General features: G+C 43.8%; 1 protein-coding gene across 1 annotated transcript in view; it reads left to right on the top strand.

Moving 5' to 3' along the window:
• Positions 1 to 16,085, top strand: part of BCAS1 (brain enriched myelin associated protein 1) — a 105,650-nt gene that overhangs the window by 65,637 nt on the left and 23,928 nt on the right. Inside the window, exons 8-9 of the mRNA XM_073793112.1 lie at positions 3,286 to 3,462; positions 15,022 to 15,063. Coding sequence (XP_073649213.1) covers positions 3,286 to 3,462; positions 15,022 to 15,063 — 219 coding nt within the window. The remainder of the gene's footprint in view (positions 1 to 3,285; positions 3,463 to 15,021; positions 15,064 to 16,085) is intronic.

Below are 16,085 nucleotides of genomic sequence, written 5' to 3'. Positions count from 1 at the left end.
CGAAGATCTCAGGGTATCTTCCCAGGGCAAAGAGAATTGGCCATTTCCCAACAAAACCGATCAGTATAGATGTGTTCCTCAACCTTTTTCCCATTATCACCCCCCCCACCATGAAGCTTCTTTAGATATTTTCTCCCTAATTGCCCTTCTCCCCGTGGAATTTTAGTACAACAGCTACACTGTTTATCTGTTGATGTACCGTGGCCCTTAGTAGGGCCATAGGCAATATAAACATCTAAAAATTGCCCATAACGCACCGCCCCAAGAACAAGGGCAATCTCACCCCCCAACTTTCCCCCACGTGGAGTTAAGATTGCCGTGGCTGAGAATGCATATGCCGTAGACGGTTCCATCCCCTGATGGGCACAACAGCACATGGAGTGGGGAGACCTTGGTCTGTTGGAAGCAGTGTAGACAGAGTAGCTATTCAGAGTCTGGGTTTGGGTATCAGACTCCCTGGATTCAGATGCCAACTCTGTCGCCTTATAAGTGCAATCACAGGCAAGTTATTTAACCACCTGGGACCAAAATTTCCCTAACAATAAAATGGACATAACAATTAATTCCTTCCTCATAGGACTGTTGTTAGAACATTCAGTTGCTTAAAACAGTGCCTGGCACTGGTAGCTTTTATTGTCACTATTAAATCAGAGTTAAAAGTTGGCCATCTCTGTGCCTAGTCTCCTTGGACCCTAGTCCCTCTTCCAGAGGCTGAGAGAGAAAGGAGGCTGAGGGGAACAAAAGGAAAGGGTCAAACCAGCCAAACCAGAGGCGTGTGATGGGCTAAGCAAACTAGACCTGTCCTGGCTAGAAGTCTAGAACTCCAGAACTAGCTTTTTTTGGTAACCCCCACGTGGCTTTGGCTGGGTAGGCTGAGCACATACGCAGGGGTGTCCAGGAGCTGGTTAGGTAACGCGGCGTCTCTAAGTATAGAAAGCAAAGCAGCAGAATTTAAATCAAAGCAGTGTGGAGCAATGGAGCATCTGCTGTAATGATGTGAGCAGAACGGACGGTTTACTTAAGCCAACAAGAACCCTTTCTTAGAGATAGAAGTGAGGTCAGCCTCACCCCGCCCCCAGATTCTTGGCCTAACATGGACCCCTTGAGCAAGTGGGGATTTTCCCAAGAAAGCAGAAGGGGAGTTGATGTTGGGGACCACGCGTGGCCACTCCTTTCCTTCCTGCTTCCATCACGGCTCTCTGATGCTTTCAGAGGGCGCTGAGAGCACGCTTCCGCTGTGCCTGGTGTGCTTCTCCTCCCTCCTGCAGCTAATTTCTAGTCACCCTTCAGGTCAGGACACAGCATCTCTTTCTCTATCAAGCCTTCCTGATTGCCATGATGGATCTAATTCCCTAGTTTAGCCTTTTTTTTTTTTAGCACCAAATCCTTCTCTCCACCCCACAGCACTTATCATAGTTGAAATTTTACATACATTTGTGGAATTATTTGTTTGGTGTCTCTCTCTCTCTCTATGAGGACATGTAACCCCAGCACTCAGTACCCATCGCAGGTCATAGAAGGCAGTCGATGCATTTTTTATGAGTACATGAATAAATCATAGTACTTTCCTCCTGTTTTCTGGAAAAGCAAGCAAGCTAGTTGGTGGAGGGCACTTCCCCTTCAACCAGTGCTTGTTAATTTAATTACCATTTAGAGCTAAAACAGCACCAGGTGTCCGAGACCATTTGGAACATGCATAAATGCAGAACCGTCTGAGCTCAGCCATTTTGATTGCACTGTTGATACAAGGCAGAGGTTATTTTAAACCCTAGCATTATGCGGTTTTATACATTTTTAAATGGAACTGGGATTATTCCAGGATCACCTATCACAAAAGTCATTTCTATACATTGGCCCTGTAGCTCCTGATTCGAACATAGAATCTGTTCAATAAATGACTCCCTCCTAGTATCAAAGAAGTCAGCACAGAAGATACTGTCTTACATCAGATAGTAAAGTTCACATTTTTTGTGAACTCCCTTTGGAGGGGCAACGTGCAGTGTGGAAAGAGCACCAGATAGGAGCCGGAAGTCTGGATCTGAGACCAGACTGTGGCCCTGGTTAGTGTAGGGCAGGTCGTAGACCTCAATTTCCCCATCCATGAAAATTCGGGCATTCGATTAGGTGGTCTCTAAGACTCTTTCCAACATCAAAAATACTCTGAAACGTCCTGAATTTTTCCACACCCTGTTTCTACTGCCAGATTTTTTTTTTCTTTTATTCAGAAAATGTAGTCAAAGATCTGACCTCCCTGGGAATTTAAAGGGTTGTGTCACAAGTCCCTGGACCAAGGATCATTAAAATGAAGATGCTTAAGATGACGAGGTTAGGTCAGGTGAGCCCAGTGTTAAAAATTTTAATGCAATGTTCACTCACATCGAGGTAAATGGAGACTGTAAGTCTCCTAACTCTTCCTTTGTCCCATGAGTCGGGAGGTGGCAGAGCATGGAAGTAACAGCCCAGTCACTGAAGAGATCAGATGTCCCGGAAGTGGACCTCAGCCTGGCCGCTCGGAGTGGGGAGAGATGGGGGGCGGTGGCATGGAGAGAAGGTGGGGGAGAGCAAGAGAATAGGGACTGAGTGAATAGCATTTGGAGTTTTGTATCAATGACGATCCATCCAGTCCCATCTAATTTAGATGTTGAGGCTGCATCTGAAAGTGAAGAAATGGGGCTTGTGGATGCTGTTCAAGCTCAAACCTCTTCCCTGAGTTCCTTACACAAACTCTATAGACTATAGATCTCTAGATCTTTATAGACTAAACTTTGTAGACTACAGATCACTATAGTAATCTCTAAAGCAGAGTGTGAGAGGAAAACTTCAGCACTTCTCTTTGGAAGTATATTTATTGGAACCCATCTTTCATTTCAAATTTGGATTAGTAAAACAATACATCTTTATCATGTAAACAAATACGTGTGTATTGGAGGTGCATGTTCAGACTATTTTTACTGCCATGACCATGGTCGAAAGAAGACCAGGGTCCTCAACATGACCTAACATTCTAACAGCCAAGTGCCTCTTCCAATCACTTTGAGTCCTAATGCGTTACTTACATAAACATGTTACATGATGGTTCTATATATTTTTTTTTCTGCAAAAGGAATATATCTTGATCTTTTTCCAAGATTTTAACACAAATCCACATCCATGTAGCATATTTGGAAAATACAGAAAATTATGAAGAAGACACTTAACTTGCATAACCCCAGTCCATATTTGTAAAAAAGAGATCTTTTGCTTTTGAAATCCTGAGATCATTTTAATTTTTTTGAACTCTTATAGGGTGCCGAAAAGTCACCCACCACTTCAGCCGACCTCAAGTCAGACAAAGGCAATGTTATGCCCCAGGAGCCCCAAGGGGCTGCCAAGAATTCTACATCCACTGAAACAGCAAAGGAAGGTGCCAAGGAAAAGGGGGGCCCCACCTCTCTGCCTCTGGGCAAACTGTTCTGGAAAAAGGTAAGTCCTAGTTTCAAGATTTGGAAAGTCCTTGGGGCCAGGATGACTTGAGATATGGTTTCTATTGGGCCAACGGATGTATTCAGCAATGCATGGAGTTTCTTGTTCTCCAGAATGACTCATCTTGCCATTGAGTTGAAGACTTGTAGCTCACCCCCGGGAAAAATGAAATACCTATTGCGTTAGAAGCATGTGTTTTGTGGGAAAGAAAAGGAAGTGAACAAGTCGAATTTTTCATTCTTGGAATTAATCCGGTTCATGACAGAGGGTTTATGGTATTTCGTGATTTCAATTTCTTTCTAAAATGGTGGGTTACATGAAGGTTATGCCCCCACCAGCAGTATAAGGGAGCACATTATCCTACACCCTTGACAACAGCGTTTTATCAAACTTCTTAATACTCGCCAGTCTTACAGAGTGAAAAATGGTACTCAAGTGTAATTTTAAATTATGTATAGTTTGTGAATGAGGTAGGGTGCCTTTTTTTTTTTTTTTTTTTTGTGGTACATGGGCCTCTCACCGTTGTGGCCTCTCCCGTCGCGGAGCACAGGCTCCGGACGCGCAGGCTCAGCGGCCATGGCTCACGGGCCCAGCCGCTCAGCGGCATGTGGGATCCTCCCGGACCGGGTCACAAACCCGTGTACCCTGCATAGGCAGGCGGACTCTCAACCACTGCGCCACCAGGGAAGCCCCGGGTGCCTTTTTTTTAATCTGTGTTAAGAACCATTAATGTTTTTCTGTGAATTGTTTATTCATAAGTTTTGCCCATTTCCTAAAACTGGGATCGTTGGGTAGATTGTTCCTTTCATCACAGCACAATATTTCTCTTTGTCCCCTTAACAGCTTGAGGCTGTTAGTATATTTATTTAACATCAATGCTGTTTTGCTCACGGTACATCTTTGGCCATTCTTGTATCTTCAGTCTTCCTTAGATTTAAGACTTGTGAATATATTTTTAGTTCCAGAACAAACAAACGAAACTAATAAAATGTGGGTTACTCTGGTTTCCTCCTGGCTTTCTCTGAGCTCTCCCAGCCTGGCGAGATGAACCGCCTCTGGGCTCTCTGCCCCTCCTACCCCAGCCAGATGGAAGCAGCCATCAGCAGCCCCAAGGTCTCCATCTCCTTGGTTGTCAACCAGTTCACCACCAGGGCAAGCCCACAAGATGCTCTGTGAGAGGAGAATTCAAACCGCTGTCTGAATTCTTTTCCCTTGAGAATTAAGGTGCCAAGTAAGGAAATGAGGTGGGTAGGGCTGAGCAATTCTGAGAGCTATTCCCTGATCTCATTGCTGAGCAAACCTCAGCTGCCAGACAGGTGCAGAACTCTTGCCTGTTTTAAATGTGGCCAAAAGATGAGCGAGAAGTCAGGGATGGGGCAGGGGGAGGTGGTGGGGGCAGGTGTAAGATAGAACTGGAAATATCTAACTTAGCCGTTTCAACAAAACATCCATGCCACTTGGCACACAATGCAAGGAAGGTGATAAATACAGATGCCGCTGTGCTGTTAGTTTATGCTCTTGTCCAGAATCCAGCTGGATTTCTGAAATGTTCTCCTGTTTGTTTTCTGTTGTACAGAAATCTCCCTTCTAGGTTCTGCCCAGAACACAAACTCTTAATACTTAATGAAAACTTGGGATGATGTCACTTGGCATTCTGTTCAAATCCTCCTTCTTCACCAGTCTTTTTTTACAAAAATATTTTATCAGCAATATAATGAAGGGGAAAATTTCCAAGAAAGTTACATCCATATATTGGTGGCAAGGGGGAGACTTAAGTGACTCATATTCAAATATTTTTACTTAAATAGCCATATATACATATATTCAAAGTGTATTAGGAAAAATAAAACTAGCACATTAAAGTCAAGATTTAACATATATTTTGGTCAAGGTGAGACTATATAGATTTAGTTTAAAAAGGTAATGCAATTAAAAGGAAAGTGTTATGTAATTAATGGTACGGATAATAAGTAAATAACGGTAAATCGGGGTCCTCCAGGAAGCGGACACTAAGACAGAATTGATGTGCAGGAGATGTATCGGAGGAAACCGACTGTGGAGGATAAAGGGAAGGGGGCAGGAGTGGATGGCGAGAGGCTGCAGACCACAGCGAGGGGCTGACACCTCTGTGCAGGGAGAGAGGGAAGGAGGAGAGGGTTGGAAAGACCTCAGGGTGGCTGTGGTGCTGAGCTGGGCGGGAGGTATCCCCCAGAGCAGAGCGTGCCCCGGGGGGAGTCCTGCATTGGGCAGGACCAGCCCAGCACCCTCTGTGCTCAGTCGTTTCCGGGGAGCAGCGAGATCTCAGCGGTAGCAGATGCTGAAGGCGTGACAATCGAAGCCTGCCTTTCTTGCAGGGAAATCTGACCAGCACACGGCCACGGCTGCCACAGATGGTGCGTACAATGTGGCAGAACTATACTGGAGGTCAGCAAACGACTGAAGTTGGAGGAACACTGATGCAGGGTTAAAAGCTTAGAGTCAGACAGATCCCACTCTGAGTCCCAGTCCACCTCCATGAGCCTCAGTTTCCTCATTTGTGAAATGCAAATGATAATAGTACCCATGCCATGGAAATGAGCGAGGATTAAATTTTAAAAGGCCAGTAAACGCCTCCCCGCCACCGTCACCACCACCGCGGTTCACACAACAGCGTCTGATGAGTGGTCCGTCCTCCTTCCGTCATTTATGCTCAGAGGGCTGGGACACTAACATGTCCACTTCTGCATCTTTCTGTGCCATCCAATCTGGGGGGGCTTCTAAACTTCACATGCTTTCTCTTTCCTTATCTTTGGCATCTATAAGGGATGTGTTGGTTCCTCTCTGAAATTCCGGCTCTTTCCATTGAAAATAAAAGTCAGGACCACTGGGCATTCATCTATTCATTTATTTCAGTCTCACTGGTTTTTCACCATTATCTGACTTTTATTTCTTTAGTAGATCATAAAAACAGTGAGGTTAAGAGAAACTAAAAACCAAGTCTCCTGTAAATCTTGTCTTTCCTTCTTTCACCCAATCTGAAAGAATAGATTATATGGAAGTGAAAAAGGGGAGAGTCACTCATTCAGCAGTGGTTCTTTGTGCTAATTTTTTGGGGGGGGGTGTGCGTGCTACGTTTTAGGCATTGAAAAAATATCAGTGAGCAGATTGCTGTCCTCTGGTAGCTTACATTCTCATGAAGGAACTTATTTCTAGTAGGAAACAAAATGAAAGTCTTTGTTTTCTCTTCTTTAAATTAGAATAAGCTTTGGCTATAAAACCATTCTGGTAAAAATTTTGAAAAACAAACAAAGGGAAACACCAGAAAATGCTGATATTTCCACTAACTAACCCTAAGCTCGCTTTCTTCTCTTTTAATTGAAAAGCTTTTAAACAAACACATTTTGAAGTTTGCAATTATGAACATCAGAAATGAATTTTTCCCCTAACAGGCTGTCAGTATGAAACTATTTATTATTTTGATTTATAGTCTTGATTGCTAAAATAGTTCTTATTATAAACAAAAACAAAAATAAGCTTTGAGAAAATTAATTTCAAATTATGTTGTGCCTGCCAGAAAATGTTTAAATCCAGTTATATGGCCTAACTGCGCCCTTGATTGTTCAGGGTTAACTGGAATACCATTTGCTCTGTGACCTCACAAAAGTTATTTACTCTGTTTGGGTTTCTTTTTCCTCCTCTGTTGAGTAAAAAGATTGGAGTAGATTATCTTAAAAAATCTTGGGGATGGCGAGTTTGCGTAACAGTCAGAATCAGAAAGGTGGGACTATGTAACCTTGGGCAAATTACTTGATCACTCAGAGCCTTTATTTTCTTATCTGTAAAATAGGCACTGTGTTTATCTCACAGTGTTGTTATGAGAATCCAATCATTTACATGGAGAGCATCTGAGACATACTAAGGGCTCAGTGAACGGTGTTACCCTCATTTCTTCAAGTATGACGTCGCTGGTTATGATCTGAAAAGCCACGTGGGGCTTCAAGTGCCAATAGCACCCGAGGTACAAAACAAGTCTAAGACATATTTACTACCATCAAAACCTTGAAATCCACTTGGAGGAGTAGGATATACACGCATGCATGCACGCGTGCGTGTGTATGTGTGTGTGCCGGCACACATTGATACATTTGGAGCACCTTCAAAACAGCCTTTTTCCTGATTTCCTTTGGGAGAGACAAATGATGAAGTAGAGAAATAATGCGAGTTCTGAAGCCAAAGAGACACATGGTCAAATCTCGGCTCTGAGGGTTGCTGGCTGTCTGAATGTGAGCAGAGACTTACACCCTCCAAGCCTCACTTTCCTCAGCTCTGAACGTAGGAGGTGGTACCTACCTTTCATGATGTGGGGGGAGAACTGAGTTGGAAAATGAATGCAAAGTGAGTGGCATTCAGTGAGTGAATTACAAAACAGTCAGGTGTGGAATCCAGTGTTAATCCGTGGAATACAGCTTAAAAACGCTGCGGCTGTTCAGACAAGGGAGCAGTCAGTGTAGGTCAAAACAGACTAAGAGAACTTAAAAATTCCTTTGACTCATCTGGGTTATTTCAAATACAGAATCTTGTGTGTGATCCCAGAATCCATGGGGATCCTGGTTTAGAAAGCCCGGCACAGGGCTGGACAATTATGGAAGCACTTGAAAGATGGGATGAAGTATCCAGCCTTGATAGAAAAAGTCTTAGGTCCACCGTGAAATCAGTGAACTCAGAACAGCCGTCACGTGATCCAAATGGTGCTTCTGGAAGACTTGGTAGCAACAGGGTGTCTTCTGGCTTAAGTGCTACCATGTGACAGCATTTTAAAGAAACATTCCTTTAAGAATTGAAATGCGCTGTTTAAAGGAGAGGAGCTCTTGTTAATCCCGTTTATATGATAAGTACATATGCTATTTAGATCCTTATTCTTGGCAATATAAATGTCCAGACAAGATCCTTTAGATTTCAAACTGGATTTTTGTTGTTGCTGTTAATGAGATTGGACAATTTTTAGACTCGCCAGATAACAGCCAGATGTCCAGTTTATTGAAAAAGATTGAAGTGTTCCTGGTTTTGAGATTCGAATGAGAATCCCACGCTCTGTGTGTTTCCTGACCAGCCCCACACCTTATCATGCTCCTCTGGCTGAAGGACTTGAGAACCTAATAAATGCCTCTGGTCTGCAGAAATCGACCTTGCACTTTACAATCATTCTCTCTCATTCGCTTTGAAGTGAGTTGCTGTGCCGTCCGATTTTCCTTCCTGTCTCTGAAATTCCTTTCCCAAACATATTCCCAGTGTGGAAGAGTTAGTCTTCTCTCCTCCTCCTTAGAGATCACCCATCACGGCGTACTCGCTGGCAGTGGAAATGATGAATTGGAATCTGGTTCTGCTGGGTCCTCAGCTCACAGGCTTTCTGCTGTGTGGAAAAGATGAGGAGAAAAGGAAGAAGCTGTCCAATGTCTTTGTCTGTAGTTGTGTCTTGAACGTGGAAACCATCCCGGTTACAGATACACATTAAATGTGAGATCCAGGATGTCAGCTTTGAAGGAGAATTAGAGACACACCTCAGACTTCAAAGGGAGGTATTGTTTTAGAATAAGAGCAAAATGTAATAGGTATTGGAGCAGAGGCCTGGAAATTAGGGGAGATCTGCTTCCATTTTGAAGACTGACATGGATTACTAACATAAAAACTTAACCTGCTGCCTAACGCAGAGCCCAGTAATATGGGTTGCTATCATTATTATTATCTTTGATAGTATTACTGCTTTTCTTCGGTTCTGTAGTGTCGCATCTAAGGCATGTTCACAAGATGGGTAGATGCAAGCCAACAAAGGATATTTATTAGAGGATCAAAACCACATGCAAGAAGCTGTCTTTGGGACGGCCTCTGGAATCTGGCCTCAGGCCTGTTTATTCAGAGTCTTTATTTGTAACTTGGTCAATAAACTGTGAAGGGCATTTGTCAAGTTTACAGGCTGGGAGGGCTCATTAATGCAATCCAAAATATAAACAATATAACAAAATATAAACAATAAGGATCTCAAAATACTGGCACAATGGGCTGAAGTTAGGATGTCCTGGGATTTTTGTTGTACGAAGGTCAATGTGCCACTTATCCTGTAGGGAGCAGATCATCACAATTTTAACTGAGACCCACACCATCCTGTACCCCATTCCAGTGCTGGAACCCAGCATAACCTAAGAGCAACGTTGAAAATGTCTGCTCCTAAGGGATTCAGGAGCAAACGTATATCTGAGATAGATATAAGGAAATTTTGAAAACAACATGGAATTAGTCAAGAAAAGTTTTTTTTAATATATTTTATTGAAGTATAGTTGATTTCCAATGTTGTGTTAATTTCTGCTGTACAGCAAAGTGATTCAGTTATACATATATACACATTCTTTATCATATTCTTTTCCATTATGGTTTATCACAGGATATTAAATATATTTCCCTGTGCTATACAGTAGGACTTTGTTGTTTATCCATCCTCTATATAACAGTTTGCATCTGCTAATTCCAAATTCCCAATCCATCCCTCCCCCACTCCCTTTCCCCCTTGGCAACCACAAGTCTGTTCTCTGTGTCTGTGAGTCTATCTGTTTTGTTGATAAGTTCGTTTCTGTCATATTTTAGACTCCACAGAAGAGTGATGTATGGTATTTGTCTTTCTCTTTCTGACTTACTTCATTTAGTATGATCATTTCAGGGTCCATCCATGTTGCTGCAAATGGCATTATTTCATTCTTTTTTATGGCTGCGTAGTATTCCATTGCATACATACATGTACCACATCTTCTTTATCCATTCATCTGTCGATGGACATTTAGGCTGTTTCCATGTCTTGGCTATTGTGAATAGTGCTGCTGTGAACATAGCGGTGCATGTGTCTTTTTGAATTATAGCTTTGTCCACATATGTGCCCAGGAGTAGGATTGCTGGATCGTATGGCAACTCTATTTTTAGTTCTGTGAGGAACCTCCATACTGTTTTCCATAGTGGCTGCACCAATTTACATTCCCATCAACAATGTAGGAGGGTTCCCTAAGAAAAGTCTTAAATAGGTCAAGTAGGCCTAATTTATGCCACTTTTCCTCAGCATTCACAAAAATCGTTTCCATTAATTGAACACATCCTATGTGCGGGCACTGTGCTAAGTGCTTTACACATATGAGATTAACGTCAGCAGTTTTCATCGACTGAAGCACGTCAATCCACACCCCTACTCATCCCATTCACATAGTTCTAGGAATCTGAGGAATGTGATCACAAATCAGTCCAGGCCCCCATATGTCTCTACTGGGTGATCTCTCCCACACCACACCACTGTCACCAGAGCCACCAAGGAGAAGGTCCACACCAACTTACCCGACGCCTCACTGATGTCCTCACGAGCCTGCCATAGTTCCCCTGCCACTTGCAAAGCAGTAGGAGAAAACTCTCTTTCTGTGTGGTGCTCAGCTCTGGGAGCAGCGGCTCGGGACACAGAGTGACACCATTTAACAAGAGCCACCCTCGGCATCCACGCAGCCCTTTTCTCCCCAGTGGACGCCCAACTCGAGGGTAGCTGAGCTGGTCTGAGTTGGTCTACCAGCCACCAGCATCCTACCCAGAGCTCCTCCTGCAGGTAGCTGGCTTGCCTGGAGTCCTAACTTCCATCGGTGAATTCTCTTTCTGATGTCCTTTTCTTAAAGTCTTTATTTCTTCTCCTCCCATGCCTTCTGACTTCTAGAAAAGACTGTAGACAACTGACCCCTCATTGCAAACATGGCTTAAGTTGTCCCTCCCACCATACACACACCTTCCAGAGTCTCTAATGCCCTTGGAAAGGGAGGTCTTCACATACGTACGGGGAGGAGCTGTGTGGCCTGACCCCAGCCACCAGACGTAGGTGAGTCTCAGCTCTCCTCAGGCATGACTTTCCCTTCACAGGCTTTATTGTATCTATTCCTTAGAACAACTCTCTGATTGGTAACAGTCCAATAGCCCACTTTTGAGTAAGTGAACTGAGGCTCAGCGAGCTGTGGTTGACTGGCCCAAGGTTGCACAGCTAAAACAGTGAATTTGAACCTGACTCCATAGCCCAAGATGCTCTAGACTTGGGTTCTGAGCAGGTTTTCCTTACATGTGCCGAACACTAAAGGGAAACAAGAACCTGGTGTCTCATTATCCAATTTTGGGTCCTTCTTTTAACTGGATTTCAGCCACCCCAACATGAAGACTATGCCCTTAGGCCAGTGTGCAAATGTACAAAAATGTGCAAAATGATTTTGAGTGGTTCTTGAAGACAGCCCTAAACATTTAATCAGTCATGTAATGCAAAGTTATCTTCTCGCCATTCTACTCCGTTTCCTTTGGTGACCTTAATTATAAAATCTCTTCGTGATATTAATAGGCATTTTTTACTGTGCTAATAACACTTGCTGGTCTCTCTTTTTAACAAAAACTTAAAAATAATTAGAATTTAATGAGCATTTTTGTTTTATTCATTGCAGTAGTTTTGATACATACTTTTGGTTACAGGGAGGATGTTGATATTACATTCATGATAATGATAAGATGCTTTCTTTTAAAATATATTTGTTTAAGTAAAAAGATAGTCAACTTAAAGACAAATACCACGTAAATACAGATGGTACACGGGCAGGTCAAGAATCGTGAAAATGGTATGCAAATTACTGACTTTTGAGAAATGTCCCACTGGGCTAATTCCCAAAATAAGGAGTGTTTTGCTGGGTAGTAGAACTTTGAAGTGGGAAATAGTCATTGCTTTTGAAACAGACGGTACTTATAATGCCAACTTTGAAACATCAGAAGGATCTGGATGTCTGAAGCCGTAACAAAGATGATGGAAACATCGCTGTTGAGAATAGCTCCTTCCACGCCGCACCATCGCCTACACCCAGTTCTCAGTTTCCTGTAGAAAACAGTGAGCAGTCAACAGCCAAGAACTTGCCAGACACAGGAAACCAAAGCACAAACTAGTCTCCTTACAACCAACTGGGACAGGAAAAAGGCCTTGAAAACCTAAAAGTGCCGTTCTTACATAGTGGGCGGGTTTTCTCAGCCTAACGTAGACAGTATATTGACTCTTGAAACTTTTGTGGGTCAGGTTTAAGGACGCCTGGCTTTTAAAATATCATTTAACTCTTTGCCTTTTCATGGGATTAAATAGCATCCAGGTGGTCTCGGGAGAAGGGGTGTAGTTCCAAGAAAGCTACACTGCTTGCAGTTCCTTTTGAGTGTGCTATAATTTTCTGACAATCAGAAGCTTCCAGAAAACCCACAGTCCATTTTAGGGACATATTTTGTGCGCAGGTAAGCTTCAGTATGAGAAGATAAGGAAAAATAAATGGTCCAAGCTGAAGATCTCATCTAGCGAGAGAGCAAGTCTGGTAGAGGAGGAAGAAGCCCACACAGTCACACACACACACACACACACACACACACACACACACACACACAAACAAAGTGATTCTTTTTTTTTTTTAAATAAATTTATGTATTTTATTTATTTTAATTTTTGGCTGCATTGGGTCTTCGTTGCTGCGTGCAGGCTTTCTGTAGTTGGGCGAGCGGGGGCTACTCTTCGCTGCCGTGCACGGGCTTCTCATTGTGGTGGCTTCTCTTGTTGCAGAGCATGGGCTCTAGGTGCGGGGGCTTCAGTAATTGTGGCACATGGGCTCAGTAGTTGTGGCGCACGGGCTTATTTGCTCCGTGGCATGTGGGATCTTCCCAGACCAGGTCTCAAACCCATGTCACCTGCATTGGCAGGCGGATTCTTTATCACTGCGCCACCAGGGAAGCCCCACACAAAGTGATTCTGATCCTTCAAGTTACCACGGCAGGGGGAAAACCTGGCTTTTGGAACCATTTTCACCACTTTTTTTTTTTTTTTTTTGGCGGTACGCGGGCCTCTCACTGTTGTGGCCTCTCCCGTTGCGGAGCACAGGCTCCGGACGCGCAGGCTCAGCGGCCATGGCTCACGGGCCATGGCTTACGGGCCCAGCCGCTCTGCGGCATGTGGGATCTTCCCAGACCGGGGCACGGACCCGTGTCCCCTGCATCGGCAGGCGGACTCTCAACCACTGCGCCACCAGGGAAGCCCTCACCACTTTCTAGCTGTACCATCCTGAACAAGTGACTTCACCTCTCTGTACTTCGGTCTCTTGTCGTGTAAGTGAAGGTCACCATGCTGACCACTTGGGGCTACTTTAAGTGACATGGTGTATGCAGAGCACCACATGAAGAAGATATATTTACAAATGTCAGGTCCCTTCTTCCTCTCCCACTGCATGTTTTTTTTTTTTTTTTTTTTAATTTATTTATTTATTTTTGGCTGTGTTGGGTCTTCGTTTCTGTGTGAGGGCTTTCTCTAGTTGTGGCGAGCAGGGGCCACTCTTCATCGCGGTGCGCAGGCCTCTCACTGTTGTGGCCTCTCCCGTTGCGGAGCACAGGCTCCGGACGCGCAGGCTCAGTAGTTGTCGCTCACGGGCCTAGTTGCTCCGCGGCATGTGGGATCTTCCCAGACCAGGGCTCGAACCCATGTCCCCTGCATTAGCAGGCAGATTCTCAACCACTGCGCCACCAGGGAAGCCCTCCCACTGCATGTTTTTAAAGCAAAAATAAAGGCAGGACTTGGAACAAAATCAACATAGATAAGAATTCTTACCCTGGAATCCAAAAGAAAGACAAGAGTCTATGAACACCCTGAAATTATTTGCAAAATATTTTGTTCATGTTTACTTTTCTGAGAAGAGAGACCAGCTCTGTCAAGTGAGTCTCAAAGTGGTCTGTAAACACCACCACCCACCCACCTAAAAATCCTTCAGAACAACCGCAAAAAATATGCAAAGATGACCTCCCAAGTTGGAGCTTGGCGAACTGATATAATGATTGTGATATTGACCTTTGATAGGATTTGGATAACTCCTCTCCTATTTGGGGCAGGACTGTAGATGCCAGAATTACTGCAGGGATTAACAGGGTTTGAAGCTGGGTGTGTTGGACCCCAGCCCTCTGGCCCTTCATAGAAGTATTTTAACCAGATTGTACTTTGGCATGGTGACCTTGGCCTACGTTGAACGCTGATGTAAGATGGCGCTTCGGATGCTGGCCACTGCCCGACTGCCAGGGTAAGGCTGAGTACTGCTTGCTCTCTGAGCACCATGGGATGGATTTCTCTGGACACGTTACCAGAATTTTCCTGAGAAGCTCATGTATCTTGCCTAACAATGACTGTATCGTGTGACCAATCATAGATCCCTCTTTTCATCAGCTACCAGAAACTGTCAAGGCAAACGTGTTCCTTGCCCACAGCCAAGACTGTAGTTTGTGTTTTCTGTCGCATCCCTTCTCCTTACTCCATTTGTATTCTGCCTGCATCTGTATGTTTATTTTTCCTTTGTTACATTTTAAAATACATAACTTAATTTACACTGTTTACATTTGTGTAAAGCTCCTTGAGTTTCTTCTTGGAACAAGGTAGCATAAGCTATGTCCAAGAATGGCACCCGAGAGCTGTTAGCCCCGGTTTTGGTAACAGTCTGACTCTTACTTTTGTTTTTATCTTCCCTTTAGTCAGTTAAAGAGGATTCAGTTCCCACAGGTGCAGAGGAGAATGTAAGTTATGCATTAAATGACAGAATCATTCCATACTCATCTCCGGCATGGTGGACCACTGGGGGTGTCAGCTCTGGGGTCCTGGGTTCTTGCATGTTCCAAGTGTTATTCATCCGCTGTAGACTCTTTCTGCCTTTCACGTAATTAGGGACCGTGGGGGAACAACTTTGGATAAATATTTGTAAAGCCCATTGAACCAATGCAAATAAAATGCAAAATCAGAGCACACATTTTTAGCATTTGTTACCCTTAAGGGGCTGAAAGAGTCTACTAAACATAAGAACATCTTGCCGCTTCCTTAAGGGACAATGATGCTGCACCCTCTGCTTCATCTTACTTCGATCGCTCTTGCGCCTTTATTTCCATGGCAACCTAGATTCTCCACTAACAGTGGGTGGTACCCAGGACAGGTAGTTGCATCAGATATGATGGCAGATTGCTGCAGTAGTTGCTGTGAGACTCTTGGTCTCGGGCAGGAGAGCCAACTGTATGGGTCTACACTTGACAGACATAGGTTGAGCCTCACTCTCTTTTTGGCCTTTAATTTCCGAGAATGATGGTCAAAACTTTCAAGACGTTGCGTTCATGTCTGAAGGAGATGGCTCCCTGTGAGACACCACAAAAACGTATCTTTCCAAAACATCTTCCAGGGAGATGAATACATTGGCCTTATGAGTTTCAGACCCAAAACAGCAGCTTTCTGCTCTGAAAGAAGTACAGTCTTTGGAAAATGTTCTAAGTGGGCGAAGTTCACAGCCCCTTAAGATAGAAACTGTTTGTTATCATTTCACCAAAGCAAAATATGTTTGGCTCTTCCGAGGTGTCTCTTGTTTGCTTGCCATGGATGGGACTTGTGTTTTCACCTTTATTTAATTGCTGGAACTGAGCAGAAGTTGAAAATCCAATATGTTCCAGAAAGGATGTCTGTGATGTGGAATAAAAATTAGAATGGCTATGTCGTAATTCTTGTTGGGAGAAAACCCTTCAGAATCTGCTCTGTTGTTGTTGTTACTGTTGTTATT

The sequence above is a fragment of the Tursiops truncatus genome, chromosome 15 (assembly GCF_011762595.2).
Source record: "Tursiops truncatus isolate mTurTru1 chromosome 15, mTurTru1.mat.Y, whole genome shotgun sequence".
NCBI lineage: Eukaryota > Metazoa > Chordata > Mammalia > Artiodactyla > Delphinidae > Tursiops > Tursiops truncatus.
Note: the sequence above shows the minus strand (reverse complement) of the source record. Positions and strands in the feature narration are given on the sequence as shown.